Below are 23672 nucleotides of genomic sequence, written 5' to 3'. Positions count from 1 at the left end.
CTTGGCTGACGGCTTCGTCACACTCATCACGCCATCTGACTGCAGGTATCTGGACTTCTGCCAGGACGCTCTCTTGGGGACCTACATCCAGACCCAGGCTCCCATGAAAGCCTCAAGCCCGTCGCCACCTGCCCGCTGGACCTTTCGAGCTGGGAGGCCTGCCTAACCCTGATCGAATCATTCTCTTTCCCTCGAACCCCCCTCCCAGCCGCCTTCATTTCTGTCCCAGGCAGCACACGGCGGCTCCTTTCCTCTCCCAGGTTCACCAGCCTGGCATTGAGCTGGACTCCTCACGCCACCTATGTGACCGGCTGCCGAGGCGTCTCGTTTCTACCATCGCCACATCTCACAGCGGGGCAGGCTTGCCCGTCCAGCTGGCCAAATGGATGTTGTGTCTGTCCTTCTCTCCATCCCTCTTTCATGTATTCATCCCTCACTTCTACCTCACGGATACACCTCGAGCATCTGGTTGAAGCCTCTCCAGATTCCCCGCAACGGCTCACGTCCTCCTTCCCAAGCTGCCTTGTGGACACTCGTCTTGGCTAATCATCTGTACTGCGTATATGGAGTGTCCGTACCTGCCGGGACCCCCATCAGTGAGAGCAAGAATGGTTTAATTCTTGGGGCTTGTGTTCCAACAACTAGCACGGTGCCTGGAACACAGGAGGAGTTAAATAAATAATTGTGGCTGGGCTGCAGTTTCTGCAGAACCAGGTCAGGAACTGGGCTAACTCCCAGAGCTGTGTGATCGTCTTGATTTCTGCTTCCTAAGGGAGCAGCAAATGGGTACACTGGGCAAAGTGTTCACCTTGGAGCCAGGGAGATCTGTGTTCAAATCCTGCCTCTCACCCCCATCAGCCCTGACCTTCATGGTAGGACTGACCCTTTGCTCTGCCTTGCCCATATGGATTGTCAGTAGCCTCTGAGACACTTAACAAATAACACCCAGTATCACGACGGCCGCCAATACAGGAGTGTACGCACCGGAAGCTGCGGGGCTCTCTTCATCATCTCCAGCAGGATGTATGCGCCGATGGAGTGACCGATGAGCACCAGCTTCTGGGGCCCCGGCACGTACCGCCTCAGGAAGGCGAGCTTGTGCTCCACTTGGCCCTCCAGCCCAAAGACATCATCTGTTGTCCCAGAACCAGGGTCTGTAGAGGGAACACAGAAAAGGGTTCAAAGGGATTACCCCTTCTGGGAAAAGCGGCCAGTCCACCCCCACCAGTGATGGCAAGCTTGGTGCCATGAGACTCAGCCCAATGGCATTAGCAAAGCAAACTCCTGAGAAAGTCCAGGAAAAGGCTTCATTACAAATATATATGTATGTGTGTGTGTGTGTGTGTGTGTGTGCAAGCACACCTCTGGCATTATTCCAGGTAGACAGCCCAGCCCAGCCCAGCCTGCCCCAGTGACAAGGATTTTTGCAGGAATGGGGAGGGGTGACATACTTCTGTCAGAAGTCTCTGCCCAGCAGGAAGAGTCTGCTTCTTCTGCTCTCCCTCCCCCTCTCTTGGATTCCTCCCTGTTCCTTCTAGGGTCCAATACAAGCCCCTGTCATGCTCCCTGCTCTCTTGCATATGGTAGGGGCTCTGAGGAGAGCTGGAGCCCTCCCCTCGTGCCCTGTATCTTCACTCCTGGCACAGTGATGGGCAGTAAGTCTGTCCTCATGAGTTTTTTCTTGCACATCTCCTCCCTCTGTGATTTGGACAATATGGCCAGATGGACCCACCTGCTGTCCCTAGTGAAGGAAGTCTGCTGCCCAGAGAGTGGTCGCTCTTCAGGTCCCCACCCCCACCCCCATGCCATGGTGGTCCTGCTTGGGTGCAGAAGCTAGGGCAGCCCCCCCATAGCTCCGCTCTCCCTCTCAGCCTCTGCTGGACCTGCTAAGGCTCCCCCACATCGGGGTCTCAGAACCCTCTGGTTCTGCCCTTAGTACTGGTGTTCAGTGGTCACCTCCCAGGAGGAAAAGGAGGGTGAAGGTGAGTGACGCCTCTGTAGACTTGCCATGGTCACCCACACTGGGTCACTTATGGCCCCCTCGGGTCCCTCATTCGTCTTATCTATTGGGCTATTTCTATTATAGATAGCACCCAATTCAGCACCTCTCAGGACCCAGGTGCTGGTCAGCACTGGGGAGAGAGAAAAGCCAGGCCCCATCCTCGGGAAGATGACATTTTATTGGAGGAGGGAGGATGTGCTCATGACATGTAAACAGATGAGCAAACCAAGTAAAGCCATTTCAGGAAGGAGGGCAAAGAACAGGAGGGTGAAGGAGGCTGCTTTCGTGGAAGTCAGGGACTTGAGGAAGCTGCCCAGGCCTGGGGGACCAGCTCTACCAAGGCCTGCCCTGGAATGGCACCGAAGCTCCGATTTGGCGACCCTTCTCATGGCCTGGGTGCCAGCCAGCTTCTACCTGACCTAGCCGAGCTGGGCCTAGCAGCCCTCTGACCAGTCTAGTCCCTCCCCTTCCGCCTGGAGAGAGGCTATCTTGGATTCCTGAGCCCCTGCTCCCCCCCACCCCCACCGCCCCGCCGAATCTCCCTGCCCAGCATCCCTTCACTATGTCCAGTATTCTAACATCATCTGTGAGGCAAGTAACGGAGTCCATTCAGACACACTTAGCACAATGCCTGACACCCCAATTCTGTCTCCCTCTCCGCCTCCTCTTCTCTCCCTCCCTCTCCTCTCATATTCTCTACCTTGCTCGCCATCTCCTGCTCTCTGCCCGCTCCCTCTCTGGGCGTCTGTCTGTCTCTCTTTTAGTACAACAACCCTGGCAGGGAGCCACTCCCTCTGGGGTGGATGATCCCACATTTGTAGGTGAAGAAAACAGGTTTGAAGGATTGGCCCCCTTTTTCCCAGGGTGGCCGCAGGTCTCGCCTCTGCTCTGTGCGAGCCCGAGAGTCACAGTGTCACACGCGACCACATCGCGCCCTACTCTGAGCTCCAGGGGCTCCCCATCGCCTCTAGGGCCAAACGATCCCTCAGTGTTCGGATTCGTCCGTAAGCTGCCCTTCCCCCTTTCCGCTCTTCTTCTATCCGAGCCTCCCCAGCACCCCTCGTTGGTGACGTGGGCTTCTCGGCCATCCCTCTCTTCCTGGCCCGGGGCGGCTCCCCGAGAAAGTCCCGCTTCTGCAGGAAGCCTTCCTGGCTCTCCATGCCGGTGCCTGCCCTCTGCCGAGAGCCAGCATGTATGCAGGAGCTCCCAGCAATGTCTCTTCTCTTTCTTTGCACCCAGGCAGGGCTTAGCCCGGGCCCGGCACACAGCAGGCGCTTCATATGTGTCTGTGGCCAGCGAGGAGCCCCACGCTCCCTTCTCTGGCACGAGCCACCGCTGCCAGGCTGCAGCCATCTAAGTCCTCCAGGCAGCCAAGCGAGTCCATGGCCCGATGGACCTGCTGCTCAACGTGCCCCGGAGGAGCCGCGGGGCCTGTCGTACCAGGGCAGCAGGCAGGGGGCCCCCGAGCTAAAGCGCAGATGCCGGGTCTTTGCTCTTCCCTACGGTGGCATCTCAAAGAAGGGGATGAGACGCCTCCTCCGCAAGGAGCCGAGAAGCCAAGGAGCGGCTACCTTGTCCGGTCCACAGCCAGCAGCCCTCAGAGGGAGGCAGAAGGGCCCGGAGGAGCCCTACAGACCCCGAGGATCTCGGGAGGCGCCCGGCCCTCTAGTAAAGGCAGGAGCCTCGAGGGGGCTCCGCAATCCCAGGGGTAACCGGGGCCACAAGGGAACAAGCACCGGGCCCAGGACCAAAAAATGGAGGCCCCAGTTCTGAGTCTCTCCCTTTAAGAACCCCGAAACGGCGGACAAAACCTCTCCCACCCGCCACTGGCCTCCTCTGTGAAGCGGGTCCGTTGCTTGGGTGAGGCCGGCCTCCCAGGGCCAGGACAAGGAGGGAGGACCTAGACGATCCCGCTCAGCCTCCGCAGCGGCGGCCTCCATCCTCGCCGGCCCGTATTCGCTCTCCCAAAGCCCCTCGACAACATCTCAGGGAACCCTCTGCAGGGGGACGTCGTGGTCCAGCCCTGGACTTCCTCTGCCCCTCGGCCCTCCCTTTGATTGTTCTGGCCTCCCCGACCCGGTTCTGCTGTGTGTTCACAAGCTCTCGGGGCTCCGACTCTCGCTAGTCTTCCTGGAGCCCCCAGGCTCTTGGTGTGCCCCAAGGAGGCAAGGCTGGGGGCCGGCTGGCACCTGCTCTGCCGGGCACTGCCCAGGTGCCAGGCCGCCCCGGCTCTCCCGCCTATCGAGGCCCTGCCCGTGGGCAGAATCGATCTGCCCTGAAGGCCCCGGATGCCTCCTCGGAGGGCCTGAGAAGCCTGCCAGGCTTGGTGCCAGGCTCGGTGCTGGGCTCCCTGGCGGCGTGACAGGCTCCTGTGAGGCCGGGAGAGTCCAAGGCCCTTCGGACGCGCAGAGGCTGCCCAGCCCGGGCACGGCAGCACCACTGCCGAGGGGGCAGCAGCCCCGGCCGACCCCCTCCGGCCTCCGCACAGCACCCTTTCGGACGTTAATCAGACTTCGGAAACGAGGCCACGATGAGGCGATCTGGGCAGCTTCTCGGCGAGGCCCGAAGCCTGCAGGGCCCGCCAGGACCCTTCCAGAGCCGAACGCTGCCCTCTCGGACCAGCTGCTGCTCCCCAGGGTGAGCCCTTTGGGAGGGAGGGAGGCTCCCGGGTGGGCTTTCATCCAAGCCTAACGGAAATGTTCCACAGCTCCCTGGGGTCCTCCCTCAGAGCCCCAGGGAGAGCGCTCCAAGGCCAGCTGCCCCTCGAGGCCGGAAGCCACCGGGTACTCCTGCTGTCCTTTGTTCTCTGCACGAGCAGGAGGAGGTCCCGGATGTAGGCCGAGCCGCCCTCTGGGGCATCCGGTCCAGGCGGCCTCGCCACGCCACGTCCCCAAACGCCTCGAGGCTCCCCCGCCCTCCGGCCTGGGCCTTCGCTCTCTCCGGACGGGCAGAGCCAGACCAGGCTGCTTTGGCCTGCTCGGGCTCGGCACGGGGCACGCAGAGTGCAGAAGACGTTCTTCTTCTTCCTCTTCCTCTTCCTCTTCCTCCTCTCTGAACGCCTCCTCAGAACAGATTCTAAGACAGGAGAGCAGGAAGGGCCAGGCAGTTGGGGTGCAGTGACTTGCCCAGGGTCACTAGGCAGCATTGGAGGGTGGATTTGAACCCAGGCCCTCCCGTCTCCAGGCCTGGCCCTCTGTTTCCTCTGCTGAACACCTTCTTTTTTAAGCCTTACCTTCAGTCGTGGTAAGCGAGAAGCCCTTCCAGGAAGGTCAGGGTGCCGCAAGGACGTCCGTCATCATCACTGAGATCGGACTGAACTCGGAAGGCTAGCTGGGGTTCAAAAGCCAGAAAAGGATGCAGGGAATAAGGAAAGGTGACGAGAAACGTGGCTCCCTGAGGTGACGGGACCCGGAGAATCACTGAAGACAGCGCTGAAACCGTGAAGGGAAATCGGCAGTGAAGTTTCGGGGTATAAAACAAATCCACGGAATCACCAGCATCTTTAGAGGCCCCCCACAAAGCCCATGAGGAGGAGATGGAGACGTTCTGTTTAAAATCCTGCAGACGATATAAGCTGCTTGGCAGTCGTTACAGGAAACGTAGAGAGAGAGAGAGAGAGAGAGAAAGAGAGAGGGAGAGGGNCCCGCCGCTGGAGCTCCTGTGGATAGGGCGGCTGCTATCGCCTCCGCTGCTGCTGCTGCCTGCGATCTTCCTCCTCCTCCTCCTCTGAGGATCGGGCTCCCGGGCTCCTACAGCTAGAGGTTCAGCTGACTGACTCCGCAGCCCAAGATCTATCAGCCCCTTCCCGGGCTCCCTCTCTTCCCCCACCCCCTTTAATGGGCTTTAAACCCGGCCGGCCCCGCCTTCTTCTCCTCCGCCCCCTCCTCCCTGTCCCTCCTTCCCCTCCTCCTCTTCCAACTCCTTCTCCGCCACCTCCTCCTCCTCCTGCTGCTGCTGCTGCTACTGCTGTGGTGACCTGGCTCTCCGGGAGCGTGGTGGGCTCCCTGCAGCCACCCGCTGCTGTCTGGAGCTCCGGGGATCCGTCTGGATGGAGACCTGGAGAAAGCAAACGGCAGAGAGAGAGAGAGAGAAAGAGAGAGGGAGAGGGAGAGGGAGAGGGAGAGGAAGTCTGGTCCTTTTCACCTTTCCGCCGCTGGTTTTTTGTTTGCACATTTCTTTTTTCATGCCTGGGTAGCCAGCCTTCTCTATACCATGTGCAAAAGTCACAGCTCAGGCGCAGAAAGAGACATCTGTTGAAAGGCTCGAAAGCGACCAGGTTTTTCTACCACCTCTTTTCTGCAGAAACCCAAATTTGGAGAGAAAAGCAGCTCCCTAGCATGCAAGTCTGAGAGAGGCAGGGCCAGAGCGTGTGAGCACAGAGGCAAAATATGGGCCGTCCTCAGTTCACAAACTTTGTTTTCCAAAACTTTGTAAATCGGTTAATTGGAACTCTCGTCCCATAAAAGCAAGATTATATGCACTGGTTGGGATCCCAGGTGAGCCTATAAAAGNGAGAGGGAGAGGGAGAGGGAGGGAGGAAGGGAGGGAGGGAGAGACAGAGACAGAGAGACAGAGAGAGGGAAGGAGGGAGAGAGAGAGACAGAGAGAGAGAAGAGGGGGGGGGGGGAGGACTTCCTGTAGGCGGCAGGACAGCAGCCCCAGACGAGCGTCTCTACCTTGCAGGGTGCATGAAGCGGCTATTGGAGCACAACTAAAGCAAAGGCGGAGTGTTAACTGCTCTGGACAGACTCAGTACAGAGAGTCAAAAGGACAAGACTTCCTAAATGCATTTACTTGTTCAGCTCCACTAAGAGAAAAATAAAGTAAAATCGATGTGGAAGAACTAAAGGTCAAAAATCATCAAAGGAATGAATAAGAAATGTGAAGGAAGGAGGGCTCACGAGCAATGCTTGACCTCCAAGGATACCCCAAAAGCGTGATTATCAAAGTAAAGGGGTGCCGTCTGGCCTCGGACGCTTCCTCGCTGTGTGACCCGGGAAAGTTACCGACTGCTTAGCCCTGCCTGCTTTTCTGTCTTAGAACTGAACCCAAGACAGAAGATGAAGTGGTTTTGTTTTTGTTTTTGTTTTCTTTTTAAAGATAAGAGATAGAGAGGGTGATCAGGGAAATGAATTAGGTACACAGTACCCAAAGCTGGCAGAACAACATCTTCTACTCTATATCAAGATAAACTTCTAACGGTACATGACTAAGACACAAAAGGGTGAAATCCTGAGCCAGTGAGAGGAGCCTGGAAGAGATTATCTGTCAAACCTATGAAGAGGGAAAGAGAGTTTATAACTAAACAAAGATAGAGATGATCCCAGGCAGTAAAAACAGACAATTCTGGTTACACAAAATTAAAAAGGTTTTGCACGAACAAAGCCAATGCAGCTAGAATTAGAAGGAAACAGGAAATTGGGGAGTGGGAGGATCTTTGCAGCAATTTCTGAAATAAAGGTTTCATTTCTAAGACATACAGTGAACCGAGTCAAATTTACAAGAATATGAGCCTTCCCTCAACAGTTAAATGATCAGAAGATACAAACAGGCAATTTTCAATGAACAAGTCAAGCTACCAGTGACCACGTGAAAATAATTCTCTAGCTCATGATGGCTAAGGCAGCAGAAAAGGAAAATGGCCAATTCTGGAGGGGCTGTGGAAAAAGAGATCCACAAAGGCACTGCTGGTGGCATTGTGAACTTTAGAAAGCAATTTGGAACTCTGTCTAAAAAGAACTTAACCTGTGACCCAGCAATGCCACTATCAAGAGGGATCAAAGAAGGAGGGAAAAGGAACCACATGCACACAAAATAAGAATTGGGAAGTGGAAGGATGGACATCAGCCGGGCAACGGCTGAATAAGTTGGGGTACACGATGTGACGGAATGCTCCTGAATGGTAGGACTGATGCAGGGGACAGCGTCAGGGAAGGCCGGATGAACTCGGGCACCGTGAAAAGTCCGAGCAGTGCTGTACGGGTGAGCAGCTGCGAGAGTCCTGGTCACTGACGAAGACGACCCCAAAGGACCCACGATGGAAAATGGAGAGTGAACTGAGGAGTTCGAAGCACAGACTGAAGCAGAGGGCTTTCCCGCCCTTTACTTGACTTGGCAGATTCATTTGTTCAGTTGTTTCCCTGCCTTCTCAACGGAGAGGGAGAGATGGAGGGGAAGAGAATTTGGAAGTCAAAAATGTTTCGAAAATGAACGTAATAAATACTTTCCACCTGGCTTGTAGCTGAAACCTCCTCCGCGTGCTGTCCCCCAACAAGGATGTGAACTCCTGCAGAGCAGGGGTGGCCTCTGATTCTCTATTTTCCTCCCCAGAGCTAGATCCTTAGGGAGTGCCTTTCCATTATTCCTCCCCTCCATGCACTGATTTGTTTGCTTGTTCATTCAGATGTCTGCAATGAGATCCACATCCATCAGAGTACTGAAACAGCCACAAAAAATGCCTCTATTTTTGTGCATTCGAGTCCTTTCCCTCATCTTAACCTCTCTGGGGGATCGGCCCAAGAGAGGTCTCCCTGATGTGCCCCTGAGTGACTCTTGGGGTACACATGCCAAAAGTTTCTACAATAGTGCGTCTGCTCCTACAGCACAAGATGGGTGCCAAGTGAAACTTCGCCTTGATGTTTTTTTCATGCAGTTGTTGTGAGCTTCTGTTTCTTCCCTTGGAAACTGCCTGTCCACCATTCTTTGGCCATTTGCTTATTGGGGAACAGCTCTTGGTCTCCTCTGTTAGTGTCCGTTCCCTGCACGTCTCAGGCATCAGATTTTAGAGAAATTTGCTATCTGCTCCTCTTCTAATTCTAGTCATTGCGTTCCACCAGTGAGTCTCCAAAATGGTGCCTTTCTCCTGTGATGGACTTTCATCTTCCTCCATTGTGGCCAGGTATAAAAGGCTCTTCTGTCCACTTTCCTCACTGTCCGGGGATGAACCACAGACTGCCCTCCCCACCCCCAAATGCCCTGGCAGTCTTGACCACCTCACTCAGCCTGGACTTGTCCTTGCTCTTCCTCTTCTCCCAGGGAGACCGTGAACTTCTCTGAGAATAAGGACTTTGGGGCTCTCCTCTCCCGCCCCACTGCTGTGATAATTCCATTAAGTCTACACGGCCCATCTTTAGATTTAATCACCAAAGGCGAGAGCACCTCTCATTCTGGGAGGTCTGTGACCCACATGTGCTAGAGTGGGGGACGAATCAGAATCCACTGACCGTCCCCAGGCCATCCGAAGAGAAGCGTCTGTTGTGACTGGACACGCGGGGTAGGGAGAAGGACAGCAAGTGACGCATACGGGACCCTTAAAAAGGGCTCCTCACTCGGCCAAGTGGTCTTCTGGTGAAGGAGTTTTCCTGGTTCGTGGAACGCTGAGACCTTGGTGAGTGCATTCAGTACCTTCTTTACAAGTCCACGTGGTGAGCTGAAAGGCTGAATCCTCCTGAACTTCTCTGAAGGAACTTCTTGAATAGACTCTGAATGAAGTTTGCTCCATTCCCCTGCGGGCCTCTCTGGCCCTCTGACTCTCGGCTGAGGGTTAATCAGGTCTACCTGGATTCATTAGAGGATCGGAGTCATTTACCTCCTGGCCTAGGTTCTCATTTCCTTACTTCCTCTCTCTTCTCAATTGTAAATAAACTTCCATAAAAGTCAGTTTTGACTTGAGATTATTCTTCATTGAGGATTGATAACTGTTCAATCCTCTGGCGACCGATCTTAAATATATTTACTCAGAAACCCCTTTCCCCCCCTTACACTGCCTCCCAGAGAGTCTGGCCTATAAGAGGTGTTCCATGAAGTGCCCCCTGATGCAGTGATTAGCAAACAGAAAAGCTCATCTTCGGTAGAGGAACGTCTCCCCCAAACTCGCCCAGTGTCAGGGACCAAAGAGGTAAAGAGCCTACAGGCTTTCGGCTTCCCTCCGGCCGTCCTGGGAAACGCGAGGCCTGCCTGCCTTCCCCTGACATGGGCCACGTGAGCCCAACAGTTCCAGAAAGGACCCTGAAGTGCCGGGAGCCCGGCAATCCCCCACGAAGCAGGGTCAAGGCTGGGCTAGTCTGTGCAGTCACTCACCTTCGGGGCTCTCCTTGGTCACCTTGACACCACTGGGGGCCATCACATGGCCAGCATGGCTGATGACCCAGACCGGGTGGCGCTTCTCCAGGGTAAGGTACAGAGCTTTGGCGAACGACAGGTAGAAGGCGGGAATGCCGGGGTTACCTGTGAAAAGAAGGGCACAGTCAGATGGCTGCAGGGAAGCCCGCAGCAGGGACGGGGCACCCTTGCGTGTCTCGGGGACCAGACCTTTAACGGTGCTTTCCCAAGCTAACATTTCTGATGCCAGCTTCAGAGTTCCTGCAGAAGCTTTTTGTTTTAAGTCAGGATTCTCCATTTTCTCTTCTTTCTGTGGCCCCTGCGAGCCTTTGGCCGGGACGAGGCGCCTCCCTTACTCTGCTAATGATCTGACGGGCCCTTTAGGCCTGGGACGTGGACCCACCGGGCACCGCTGCTCTGAGTCTCATCTCTGTCCGAGGCTTCCCCGTTTTCCAGGAGCTTTGTGTGGACTCGTGAGTCTCTGGGCCCGCAGTTGGGGTCTAGGGGTTCCCCCGACACTATGCTACTCTTTGCTCCCTTGCAGTCTTTCTCGGCGCATCGTCCCCTCGATCGTGGATTAGCAGCCCTCTCTCTCAGGGTCCGTGTGTCATTCTGCTGCCAGAGGCCCACAGAGATGCCTCTGCCCATGGCCCTTGTCTCCTGATTGAAGCCCCCTCCTCATGCTCTGGACCATTCCACCTCCTCATCAGCAGGGTGCGAGCCCTGGAGATGTCTCCATCCTGCAGCCCCCCTTGCTTCCATTTGGGGAATCCTTGGCCTGGATGAAATTTCCTACGGCCCCGTCAGGCTCACTTCATTCAAGGCTCCTCCCTGGACTCAGGCCTGCCTTCGGCTATTCCCTCTTGGCCTTTCCTCTGCTTTAGGCTCCCACCTCATCATTCCACAGACCGCTCACTCCGTGTTGGCCAAGGATCTCTTAATGGCCAAATCCAATGGCCTTTCCTCGATCCTCTTCCCCTTGAGCTCTTCGTAGCCTCAGCGGCCCTCCTTAAAGTCTCTTCTCTAGGCTGGCAGGACCCCGTCTCGTTGGTTTTCCTCCCGTCTCCTTTGCTGGATGGATCTTTATCCAGGTCATGGCTGGTGCCTGTATGTGTCCCCCAGGCTCTCTTCTCTTCTCCTTCTGGACTTCTTTCCTCAGGGCTCTCGTCGACTCCCTTGGACTCAATGGCTGCTGCTACGCTGACGATTCCCCAGACTTCTCCATCCTGCCCCCACCTCTCTGCTGACCTCCAATCCATCATCTCGAAAGGGATGTCCAGTAGACATAAGGAACTCGACGTGTCTGAAACAGAACTCTTGATCTTCCCAAACCGTCTCTTCGTCCTGACTTCCCTCTTATTGTTGAGGGCAACCCTCTCCCCGTAGCCCCCAGGTTCACAAGCTCGGAGCTCCCTGGGCTCCTGGCTCTCTCCAGCCGCCATATCCAATATGGTGGCCAGGCCCATGGGCTTCACCTCTGTAGCATCTCTCAGGGGCGCTCCCTTCTCTCCTCTGACTGTGCCCCTGCTCTGGTGCAAACCCTCCTTACCTCGTGCCTGGACCGAGGCAGGAGCCTGCCTCGGGGCTCTCTCAGTTCACCCTCCATTCAGCCCCCAAAGGGCTTTTCCTAATACCCAGATCTGACCACGTCACCCCTAACTTAAGAAATCCCCCAGGCTCCGTGTCCCCCTCAAGAGCCCATACGAGGTGCTCGGCCCGGCGTGTCAAGCCCTACTTCATCTTCTGCCCTCCAGGCTCCTTAAGCCTCACGTGAGCCATCCTCGTCCATGCAGGGAGCCTCCTGGCTGTGCCAAAACAGGCCTCCCCATCTCTCTCCTCTCTCGGGCCGTCTCTCGGGCCCGGGCTGGGAACGTTCTCCCTCCTCTGCCAGGACCGCTGACCTCGCCGGCTTCCTTAAAGTCTGAATGAAGATCCCCCCTTCCATGCGCTCAGCCAGTTACTCGGGCCAGACCCAGCTTGCCTGTACCAATGTGTTTCCTTGTCGTCTCCCCCGTTAGGCTGTGAGGAGCTCCCTGAGGGCAGCCCAGAGCTTAGCAGTGGCCGGTACGCAGCAGGCACTGACTAAACGCTTACTGCGCCAACGTGCAAGGAATGAAGTGAGCATCGTAGAGGTGACCGGCCAAGCTCGGGCCCAAAGGAGAGCCGAAAGCAGGGCTTGCCCTTCCCTGGAGGGGGCGCCAGCACGGCGAGCTGCATGGGTGGCCGGTTCTGCTGGGTTCTCCCTGCCCTCCCCTCTGCCCTTCGGTTCTTTTTCAGGTTCTGTTTGAAGAAATGGCTTTCAGAGAAATGGAAGCGCTGGAGAACTTGGGGGACGATAGACTGGAAACACCGACTAAGAAACTGCGGAGCCTCCACGCGGGCACCCGACGGTCCAGAAGGGGGGACGCGCCGCCTCGGCTTCCTGCTGGCTTGGGACTGGAGGACAATTCCTAAAGCAGGAGCCGTCTGAGAATGCCCGAAGCTTAGGGGAGCCCCAGATCTCGGAGGCTGGTCGTGGGCAGGAATCGCTGACGTTGTTAGCTGTCACTGCTGAGGCCTTCAATCCTTTATGCAAGCAGAGAAAAAGCATTCGCTGCAAAACATCTTGTGCCAAAATAGCGAAGCACACCAGGAAGGTTCTGAACCTTCTTGTGAAAACGCCTCCGATTTTTTTTCTTTTTAATTTTTTTTAAACCCTTCACTTCTGTGTATTGGCTCCAAGGCAGAAGAGCGGTAAGGGTGGGCCACGGGGGTCAAGTGACTTGCCCAGGGTCACCCAGCTGGGAAGTGTCTAAGGCTGGATTTGAACCCAGGACCTCCCGCCTCTAGGCCTGACTCTCCATCCACTGAGTCACCCAGCTGCCCCTCTCCTCCTATTTTCTTAAACCCGACCTTCCATCTCAGACTGAATCCCGTGTGCCGGTTCCAGGGCAGAAGAGTGGCCCAGGGGAGGCGACGGGCTTCAGTGACTTGCCCAGGGTCACACGGCTGGGCAGTGTCTGAGGCCACGCTGGAACCCGCCCGCCTCCACGCCTGCCTCCTCTTCCTGGGCTGCCCACCTACAACGACGAGGACGAGCAGCTTGGGGCTGCCGTGAGAGCCGGGGCTCGACAGGTCGCTCCACGGTCCATACTTCAGGACTTGGGTCTCGGCTCCGTGGCAGGCCAGAAACTCTTCCTGCAGAGGGACATCTTCATCCATTGCCACGTCCGTCTGTAATGGGGAGAAACAAGAGAGGAGGTTACTGAGCGAGCTGGGCTCCAGACAAGTCTGAAGGGCTCGAGCAGGCCGAGGGCCGGGCCAAGAGGCAGGGAGAGGCGTCCGGCCGTCCCGACGCTGCTTCTCGAGACCCCGGGCTGCAGGAACAACGAAGCCCACACCACGCGGATTCCGCCGGCCACCGGGAGAGCAGCCACTCAGAAGGCATTTGGGCCCCGCAGCCTCCCTTCCCTGACAATCACCTCTCCCGGCCTCGGGGTCAGCTGGCCTGAGGAGAGCGGGCAGAGGGCAGAGGGCAGAGGGAAAGCGGTCCAGGAAGACAGCATGGAAGAGACTCTGGACCAAAACCCGCTGGCCTCTGTTTGACCCAGGAGACTCGCCTCTTGTCCTGCACCCGAAGTGCCAAAGGCTGTCCTGGGCGGCTCCTGCCATCAGCGGGGTGCCGGGGACAACGTGGACCGGCCGGCCGCCATCCCTCCCTCTAACCAGGGGTCCGGTCGTCATCTCTTCCGCGGGTCCATCTCGTTCTCTCTCAGTCCAATCCGCCCTCCCCACAGTGTCCAGAGGCTACTCAGTCAGCTCCGGAGGGTGTCCAGCTCCCCATCCCCAAGAGCCCCCTCGAGGGCACTCCTCCTGCATGTGTAACTAGAATCGGTCACCCTGAAAACGCCCCCCACGTCCTGTCCTTCCGGGCCGACGCAGGCGTCTCCGTCCTGACTCGGCTTGGGCACAGCGGGGATCTTTGGGCAGATATTTTGTCAGAGAATCAACTTTAAAAAACAACACTTGAGGGGACAGGTGGGTGGCTCAGTGGATGGAGAGCCAGGCCTAGAGACGGGAGGTCCTGGGTTCAAATCCGGCCTCAGACACTTCCCAGCTGGGTGACCCTGGGCAAGTCACTTGACCCCCATGGCCCACCCTTACCACTCTTCTACCTTGGAGCCAATACACAGAAGTTAAGAGTTTAAAGAAATAAAATAAAAACACTTGAAGTATCATTTCACTCTTAGCACGGCCCCAGCCCTCGGCACCCGGCCTTGCCCACAGCGGCACTCGATGCTCGAGACCTCCCTTCATTCCCCTCCGTAGCTGCCCACCGGCTGCTTTCTCTTTCTTAGCTGGCGGCTTCAGGCTTTGCTCTCTGCGGCTCCTTTAAGCCCCCACTAAGATGCCGTTTTTTCCTGGAAGCCTCCCTCAAGGCCTGGCAGGCTCAGCTCCTTCCCTCTGTTCGGTATTCACAGGAGCTGCCCGGCAGGCCTGCGCTGGCACCGCGTTTCCCCAGCAGGCTGTAAGCCCGCAGGGCAGGGACCGCCTTTGTGTTTGTCCGCCCCAAGCGCGGTGCCCGGCCAACCTGCTGATAAGGGGCCCCTCGGCGTTCTGCACGGCAGCTACGGGGGCTCGTGGGGCCTCCCTGCAGCTTCTGGACGGGTCACCGGCCGCTCGGACGCGTCCCTCCCGCCCACATCCCCTTTCTGAGGGCCGCTCGCCAAGTGCCGCGTCTCGCGTCTCGGTGGGCTCTCGAAACGGTTCCGCTTTAACAGAGGAGTAAACGGAGGCTGAGAGGGTCGATGACCTGGCCGGAATCACGCAGCAGCGAGCATCGGGGCAGGACGGCCGCGCCGGAGGGCCTCGGACGGCCGCCCGAAAGCCGAATCTCTCCTCAGAAGGACCCTTTGTTCTTCCTAAGCCTAAATGTGCTGAGCGAGGATAGACCCCGCGTCCGTGGAGTCTGCTCCCGTGTGGTGGGAGAGAACATGCGTGCACGCACGCTTGTGGCACACACGCACACACTCACGCTCGTCACACACACGCACACACACACTTCACACACGCACGCACGCTCGTGGCACACACATGCACACACGCACACACATGCTCGTCACACACATGCTAGTCGCACACATGCATGCTCATCGCATACACGCACACACCACACACATGCACACTTGGCGCACACACGCACGCATGTCTCACACACGCACATCTCACACACGCTCGTTGCACACACACACACATGCCCGTCGCATGCTCGTCGCACATGCACACATGCTCGTCGCACACACGCACGTCGCACACACACGCACATCTCACACATGCACGCTCGTCACACACACATGCTCATAGCACACACACGCACACTCATTGCACACACGCTTGTCGCACACATGCATGCACCCGCGCTCAGCACACATATGCACGCTCGTCACACACACACACCCGCGCTCGTCACACACATGCACGCTCATCACACACACGCTCGTCACACACGCACACACGCTCGTCACACACACGTACACACGCACGTCACACACACGCACACACATAGACGCTTGTCACACCCACACACATGCTCGTCATACACATGCACACACGCTCGGCACCCACACTCATCATGCACACGCACACACGCATGCACATGCTCGTCACACACACGTACACACACTTGGCACACACATGCACACACATGCACACACTTGTCTCACACACACACACGCTTGTCACACAGCACAAAAAGGCAAAAACACGAGGCGGGGATAATCTCTGCCTCAAATCTCTGTCCTGTGGGACAAACACACACACACACACACACACACACACACACACAAGAGCCGCCCTGCGCGGGCCAACGGCCACGAAAACGAAGCTGTTCTCCAAGAGACCCCAAACAGCAAACCATGATAGTCTGTGAAAGACGGCTTCGGATCACATTTAATGATGAGAGAAGTACGCCCCCCCCACCCCCCTCGGGTCCCCCAAAGCCCCCAAACCACGGGGCTTCCCCTCACCTCAGCAGAGCAGCAGAGATGACAGAAGACGGGGAGGCCGGGGTGGGAAGGGGCGAGCGAGCGAGGCCTCTCACAGAGCGCGGGTGGAGCTGGAACCCGTCCGACTACTTCCGACAAGCATCTAGAACGAGGCCCAGCGTGCTTAAAGCGCGCCTCTCCTCTGCCTGAGCCCCCCAGGACACGGGGCCCCCCCGAGGCCAGAGGCCCGAGAGTTCTGCACAGCGCAGCCGTCATGGGACAGGCTCTGGGGTGGCCAAGCAGCGAGCCCCAAGACGGGGCCGCCCCAACATGGCAGGTGCCTGTGCCACCCCCGGTGGGGCCGCCCCAACGTGCCGCCCCCGGCGGGGCCGCCAGAAGTGAGAATGAGAACGGAGGGCGGCCTGGGCACACGGGCAGGTGTTGGGAAAGGGAGGCTCCAGGAAGAGCCAAGCAGGGCACACAGGCCGGCGAGGATGGTGCCAGCCTGGGAGGAGGGCAAAGGCCAGCAGAGCAAAATGCACGGCGGCCCCACAGAAGGGGATAAGAGGAAGGAAAAGGCGAGCCAATTCTGGAGTTCCGGCAGCAGGTAAGAAAGCAGACGTGAAGGGGCCGGAGCGCGTCCGCTGACACAGAGGAGGGGAGGGAAGCGGGCCTCCTCCTGCCTCCCCCTCCTCGTCAGGGCCCCCAGAGGAGCCTCCCCGGGAGGCAAAGCTGAGCATCATTCTTCAAGGGGAAATAGAGGACTTTCAAGCATGGCTGGCGAAAGGAGCAGAGCTGAAGGGAAACTGGACTCTCGGACACAAGGAGCGAGAGGCTGTCCAAAGCCCAACAGGAAAGAGAGTCCAAAGGCATTCGCTAAGGATAACCTCGTCCAGCCCTCGGGGGGGGGGGGCATCCCTGTAACATCGAAGAACTCTGTCCTGGCTAGGTAGGGCCGTGAGGAGGAGAACACAGAGACGGGGCGAGGGTGCGAGTTGATCCGATGGATGACAAAGAAGACAAAATTAGGGCATGAGGAAGGGGATGCCTCGGGAAGAGGGGGAAGGAGAAAGTAGAACACAGAGAGAAATAAACAACAGAAAGATAAAGAGGCCCAAAAGGGGGGAGATGGAGGAGAACGTGTGAGCCTGAACCTCATGAGAACTGGCTCCCGAAGGAAGGACACACACCGACGGGGTGGAGAAAGCTGTCGTCCCCATAGGAAAGTGGGAGGGAAAGGAAAGGGGCAAGTCAGGGAGGGGGAGGCCGGAAATTAAACGGGCAAACAGGATGGAGAAGTACTCAGAGGAAGGGTAAAGGGGCGAATATTTCTATAGGAAACCTCCCATAAAGGCCGCGTCCCTTAAAGACAAACGAGTCAAGTGTATGAGGGAGAACACGAGTCATCCCCAGCTCACAAACGGACCGCGGGCAGGACCAGGCAGTTCTCAGACAAAGCAGGTCAAGCTCTCTCCAAGCGGGCACGAAGTGCTCTGAGTCTGCCATTCAGAGAGGTGCAGATTAAAGCACTCGCAGGTGCCGCCCGCACCCACCGGACTGGCTATTAGGACCAAAATGGAAGTGACGAAGACTCGGCGGGGATTACGGGAAAGTCGGGGCCTACGGGCTTTCCTCATTCGGTCTGTGAACTGACTGAATCATTCAGGAGCGCCATTTGGACCTTTGCCCAAAGGGCCACAAAAGAGCCCTCGCCCTTTGCCCCAGCAGGACCATTACTGGGTTGAAATCCCAAACCAACAGGAAACAAAAGCCAAAGGGGGGAGGACCTACGTGCACGAGAGGATTTAAAGCAGCTCTTTTTAGGGGGCCAAGATTTGGGAAGCGAGGGGACACCCATCAATGGGGAATGGCTGAGTAAGCTCTGGGCGATGGCCGCGAATGTGCCGTGAGAAAGGGCAAAGCAGGAAGAGCTCAGAAAACCCGGAAAGATTCACGTGAGCTGAAGCCGAGTCAGACGAGCAGAACCAGGGGGACTCTGGGCAGGGTGGCAGGGAATGGCTGCGAACGGCACTATTCCGGGCACTCCAAGCATCCGAAACCCTCCCAAAGGAGGCACAACAAAAAATGCCGCACGAAGGAGCCGACAAAGCCCCACGCTCGGCGCCAAGACGCGGCGGCACCCACTAGGTGCGGACGCGGCGAGAATCGCCGGCCCCGGCAGCCAGCGAGGAGCAGGATAAGTCAGGAATCTCCAACAGAGACAGCTGGGAGGCTGCCCCGCCAGGGAGAAGGGGGTTAGCTGGCACCAAGAGAAGCCGCGGAGGCCACGGGGCAGAGGCGAGGAGGACGCTCCAGAGAAAAGGCTGGAGCTGAGGGTGGTGGAGCTCCTGGGGGAAGGATGGCCGCGAGGCCGGGGTCCCTGGGCCACGAGAAGGCGTTAGGGAGAGGTGTGAGAAGCCGGGAAGTGGGGGGCAGGCAAGGAAGAGCCCCGAATGCCCAGCCGAGCACCGCGTGGGCTCCTGAGGGTGCCAGAGAGTCCCTGAGTTGGCTGGGGAGCAAGCCAGGCTGCAGGAGTAGCTGTGGAGGCCGAATGGAGGCTGGACGAGAGCGGGGGAGGCGTGAGGCAGGCAGACCCGACCCCCCGCAGCAGAAATGTGACAGAGGGGGCGTGAGGAGGTGAAGGCAAGCACCAAGTGGGCCTCCTGGGGAGATGCCCCAAAGGGGGGCCCCAGGCCTCGGGGAGGGAGAGGGGGAGCAACCCAGGATGACTCCTCGGTGGGAGCTAGGGAAGTAGGGCAGGAGGGCTGGGGGCTTCGGGGAAAAGATCACAAGCTGCTTGGGACATGTTGAGCGTGGGGTGTCCACTGGATGTCCGGCGGAGGTGTCTGGAGGTCGGCAGAGAGGTGGGGCAGGATGGGGAGATCTGAGGGGGGTCGGCACCCAAACGGGCGTTAAATCACGGGAGCCGCCGAGCTCTCCAGGGCCCGGGAAGCATCCTAGGGCAGGAGGAGCCGAGGGATGGCCACAGCAGGAGGAGGATCGAGTCAGTGGCAGAGAAGGAGGAGCCAGCACTGACCAATGCCGAGGCCGAGGGCGATGAGGGCTGAGGGAAGGCACGAAGAGGCCAGGGTGCCCGTGGACAGGGCAGTCTGGCTGGAGGGGTCAGAAGCTGCACCTAAGGCTCAAGGGGAGCCAGGGAGAAGGAGGGATGCCTAGAAAGATGGAAAATGCTGGAGGTGAAGGTGCAAGTGAGGACGGAGCTGACTTGGGCATGTCTACAGATGGGGGAAGGAACCGGCGGAGAGGGGAGAGATGGCGGGGGCTGCCCCTCGTCTGGGCCATCTCATCGGGGGAGACTGGCTGAGACGGGGGAGGGGGAGCCCCCGGAGGCTTGAGGAAGGACGGGTTGGGAAAGCTGGGTGGAGAGCCCCGGGGAACATCGGTTTGGGATGGACCTGCCAGAGCGAGCCGGTGGTGTTCTGCACCCACTCAGCAGCCCGTGGCAGGAGGGAGCCAAGGCTGAGACTTGGCCAGGCCCAATCAGTGACACGAGAATGCGCCTGATCGCGCCTCGCTTCCGTCTGGCCCGGCGAGCCCACGTTATATAGAAAGGGAGAAAAGCCACGTGGAGCCTTTCCATGTCACCACCAGCAGCAGGCGGGCAGGCGGGCTCACAAGACAAGGAAGAGAAACTGAGGGAGCGCGTGCAGGCGGAGAGGAGAGGCAGGCCAAGGCCACGCGCCCTCGGAGAGCCCGGAGAGCCGGCCCAGAGCCTCTGGATCCATGAACGCTGCCACAGCCGCTTCGGGATGAGATGGGGCGACGGGCAGCAAGAAGGGCCAGAAAGAGGAATCGGGCTGCAGAGGGCCCCGGGGGCACCTTGTCCCCCAGGAGGCTGCCTGGAGGTTCATGGCAGAACTGAGAAAGGCCTGAGAGGAACGTTCATCTCACCGAGAAGCGGCACTGCTCGTGGGCAGGCGGAGCCAGGACAGGACAGAAATGACGGTCATCAAAGCTGTGCAGTTCCCAGACGAGATCTGACAGAACCACCAGCATGCGGAAGGCGGCCTGGGGGCCAGGGCCAGGCCGGGGTGGGCCTCCAACTTGGCCCAGGCAATCGGGCTGGGGAGCGGGACAGGGAGGGACGAGGCACTTCAGGGTGTGCCCGCTGGGTGCCAGGCTAAACCCCATCTCCTTTGAGCCTCACAGTCCCCCTGACGGACATGCTATTAAAACTCCCATTTACAGTTGGGAAAACTAAGGCTAAATGAGGCCGATTGGGCGCCTCAGGCACCCTCCTCCGCACAGCCACTCCACCCCAGGGAGGCCCAGCCTGGCAGGACACAGTATGGGTGCGCCCACCCACACCCCACCCCCTACGTCTCCCCCAAACAAACACACACCACCCAGACACTCAGGCCAGGCTCGGCAGAAGGGCAGCTCCATCTCCCTCCTCTGCCCCTGACCCTCCCAGTCCAATTCCTGCCATGCCCAAGGCACCAGGGTTGGGGGAAAAGCCGGGTAGAAAGAGGGGCCTCACACGAGGGGAGTCATCCCTCCTCCATGCCAAGCCACTGGTGGTTCCACAAGAGCAGCAGGGAAGCCAGGGCACAGGGCCCTCTGGGTGGGCAGGAAAGGGGGGGACCCCTGGGGCCCTGGATGGGGTTCCCCTTGGGGAGACCTCAAGTCCACGCCAGAAGGAAGGTCCCATCCACCTTCCAGGCCACCCTGGGGCCTCAGGCCCCTACCTTGCTCTACAGGGATTCAGGGTGGCTATAGCCCCTGGTGGGGGTCATTCCCCTCCACCCCCCCAAAGCACCCGTCTGTCCCATTAGCACAGAGGCCCAGAAGTCTCTGGCAAAGGCCTTTCCATTCCTTCACTGCCCAGCGCCTCTCAGGATTCCCCAGGACAAGCCTTGGCATATGCTGTGGGGGTGCCTAACCAGGGCCATGGAAAGAGTACAGCCCGGCTCCCCCTGCCCCGGGGCCCTCAGCTCCAGCCAGGGCCCTCTGGGGCCACGAGCTCCCAGCGTCTCTGTCCCCCTCACCAGGAAGTCTGAAGGTTCCGGAGCCATGGGGGCCCCACAGACAGTACCACCCCCCCTCCCACAGTTACCTCCCCTTCATCCCCTGGTTTGCCCTCTCCTCCCTCCTCCATTAGGACTGTCTGCTCTGGCTGGCACTGTTCTTCTGCCCTCCCTTCTGGGCATCTCCAAGGCCTGGCACCGTGCCCAGCTCATGCATCTGTATTTCAGGGAACCAGGGGAGCTGTCTGAGCTGGCCCGGGGTGATGAGATTGTGGGCTTTCTGGAGGCCGAGAGGGCCCTGGCTACAGGGCAGCCAGACTGGGCCATCCGGGGGTCACTAAGAGTCACTAAGCTCCCTGGGAAGAAGCATCTGTGAAGAGTGACCCAAGATGGAAGGAAGCATGGAAACGCCAGCAACAAAACCTGACTATCCTGCTGTCTGCCCACTGCCAGGGATTAGAGTCAGCAAGAGCCAAGTCCTGGCCCGAGGGCTGCCCCAGTGGCAGGGGCACGGGCTTCCATTCTCACCGCCTGGGCGCCCTGGCACTTGGACAGAGAGGAAATCCCTGCTGGAATGAGCCCCAAAAAGTGCCATAATCCTGCCCACCAGAGGGGTGGCCCTGGGCAGAGAACACTCACCCTCAGCCCAGGTCCCTCTCTCACAGGAGCCTGGGGGGAGCCTTCGAGGACTCCCCCAAACTGCTTTTTACTTATCCAGCCACCCCACAGGAGTCCTGGGCTGTCCTGGTGAGAAGGCAGTGGGTGGCGCAATAGCTGGCACCGTCCTCATGATTATTCCTCCTGCCTGGCACTCTCACTTCCCCCACCTGCTACTGTAGCTGTACCATCCTGGCAAGGGCTTGGCGCAGCGCCTGGCACACACTAATAAAGGCTCGGCCAACAAGACAGAACGGAGGAGCCCCCTCCCTGGAGGAGCTTCCACTGTATCCCAGGAAGCAGAGGGGAGGCCCCATCAGATACAAACTAGACACAAGAAAAACCACAAACCTCCGCAAAGACAACAAAAGGCCGGAGGGTTCAGCCACTGACAACTGGGAGGAAGCCGAGTCCAAACTCTGGGGTGACCAGGCCCATTTCCGTGGGCCAGAGGCTGGGAGGTGAGGGGCGGGCATGGGAGGATGGAGCCACAGGGATGGCCCTGAGATTCCTTTCATGTGGTAAGGGGGCCCCCACTAGGCTCCTGGCCCAGGGAATGCGCAGAAGCAGTAAAGCTCGGCTGGCTTCCCCAGTTCCTGGGCTTCCCTTGTGGCTTCTTGAACCCGGGTCAGCCCAGACCCCGCCAAAGTCTGGGGGAGAAAGCCAGGGAATGTCCAAGCCTTCCCTGTCGCAGGCTGGTGCTTCAGGGCCGGTCCCAGGGGCAGCTCTAGTGTCCCACGTGGGATCAAAGGTAGACGGAGCCTGCTGGGGGGGAGGGGACTAGGAAGGGAGCTCGGAGGACCAGAGAGGACAGGGGGCCGCCAGGGAAGCCCTTGCGGGGTGGAATGACACCTCGGGCACTGAATCCACTAGTTGCTTAATAAATGCTTCCTGGGGGGGGGCGGGGTAGGGGGTCCGAACCCCTTGGTCAAAGCCTTGGGCCAAGATGGGGGCAACAGGTGGGAGGACCGTCAAAGCTGGCACTCAGTGGGCGCCAGCCTGGGCAGCGCTGCCAGGGGAGGGTCAAGCCTCGGCCTCTGTATCCATCTGCCCTGGTCCCCCTCACCCAAGCCCCAAGGAATGCGGGGGTCCTCGGCCTCGGTGCAGGTTCTACTGGCCGGGGGCACGCATCCTTTGCCAGACGCGCCACCCACTAAGAGGCGCCCCCCCTCCCCAGGGCTCCGCCGGGCTGCAGCACTTGGGGCCCCGCACACAGCAGGCGCCTAATCTATGCCGCCAGAGGGGCGTCAGGTGCGGAAGCCCCGGAGCTGCAGGGGGAAGTGGGAGGGCGGAGGTCTCCCCCCACAAGCCCGCAACCCTCCCTCGCCTGCGACCCTCCCCGCCCCGCCCCAGCTCTCTCACCTGGGGCACCGCCAGCTCCACCGCCAGCTGCGACTCCCGCCCACCGCGCCGCAAGCACCACCCACTGTTACGTCACTGCGTCGGCCCGCGCGGCTACGGCAGCAGCGCGGTGACGTAGACGCGGGAGGGAAAAGCTGGGGCTGGCGGGGCCGGAGGTCGCGCTAGAGTGGAGCCGTGGCTTGGCCTGGAGGTGACGGAGACTGCCTGCAGCGGGCAGTGCGCACGCGCATTACCCCTCCCCCCCCAACCCCCTCAGCCTGTTCCTTCCGCCCCTCACCGCAGTTAGAGCTGAGGCCCGCGGAGTCTCCCTGTCAGTCAGCCCTCAGCCTGCACCCATTGAATCCCCTGGGCCCGGGGGAAGGCTGGCACATGGTTGCACCTCCTCGGGGCTCAGCATTGGGATGATCCCCCACTCCCTAGGCGTGGCTTCCCCTCCTCTGAGCCTAGCAGAACTTTGGGGGTTCCCCGCTTTGGCTCCTCATGAGGGCAATCCCCCAGGCTTCCTGCGGGGCGCGCTCTCTTGTGCCCTCCCCCTTCCGAAGGCGGGGCCTCTCTCCGGCCATGCCCGCGTGCCCAGAGCCTGGCCCGCACCTGGAACGC

At 59.0% G+C, this 23672-nt stretch overlaps 1 protein-coding gene across 1 annotated transcript; it reads right to left on the bottom strand.

Moving 5' to 3' along the window:
* Positions 1 to 951: 951 nt before the first annotated feature.
* Positions 952 to 23635, bottom strand: LOC123236903 (lipid droplet-associated hydrolase-like). Its single transcript, XM_044663410.1, has 5 exons — positions 23526 to 23635; positions 23073 to 23136; positions 13162 to 13315; positions 10082 to 10228; positions 952 to 1154 (listed from the first exon to the last, which is right to left on the bottom strand). The coding sequence occupies exons 1-5, from the start codon at positions 23633 to 23635 to the stop codon at positions 952 to 954; spliced, it is 678 nt and encodes a 225-aa protein (XP_044519345.1).
* Between the last annotated feature and the right edge of the window lie 37 nt (positions 23636 to 23672).

Source organism: Gracilinanus agilis, chromosome 2 (genome assembly GCF_016433145.1).
Source record: "Gracilinanus agilis isolate LMUSP501 chromosome 2, AgileGrace, whole genome shotgun sequence".
Classification (NCBI taxonomy): domain Eukaryota; kingdom Metazoa; phylum Chordata; class Mammalia; order Didelphimorphia; family Didelphidae; genus Gracilinanus; species Gracilinanus agilis.
Note: the sequence above shows the minus strand (reverse complement) of the source record. Positions and strands in the feature narration are given on the sequence as shown.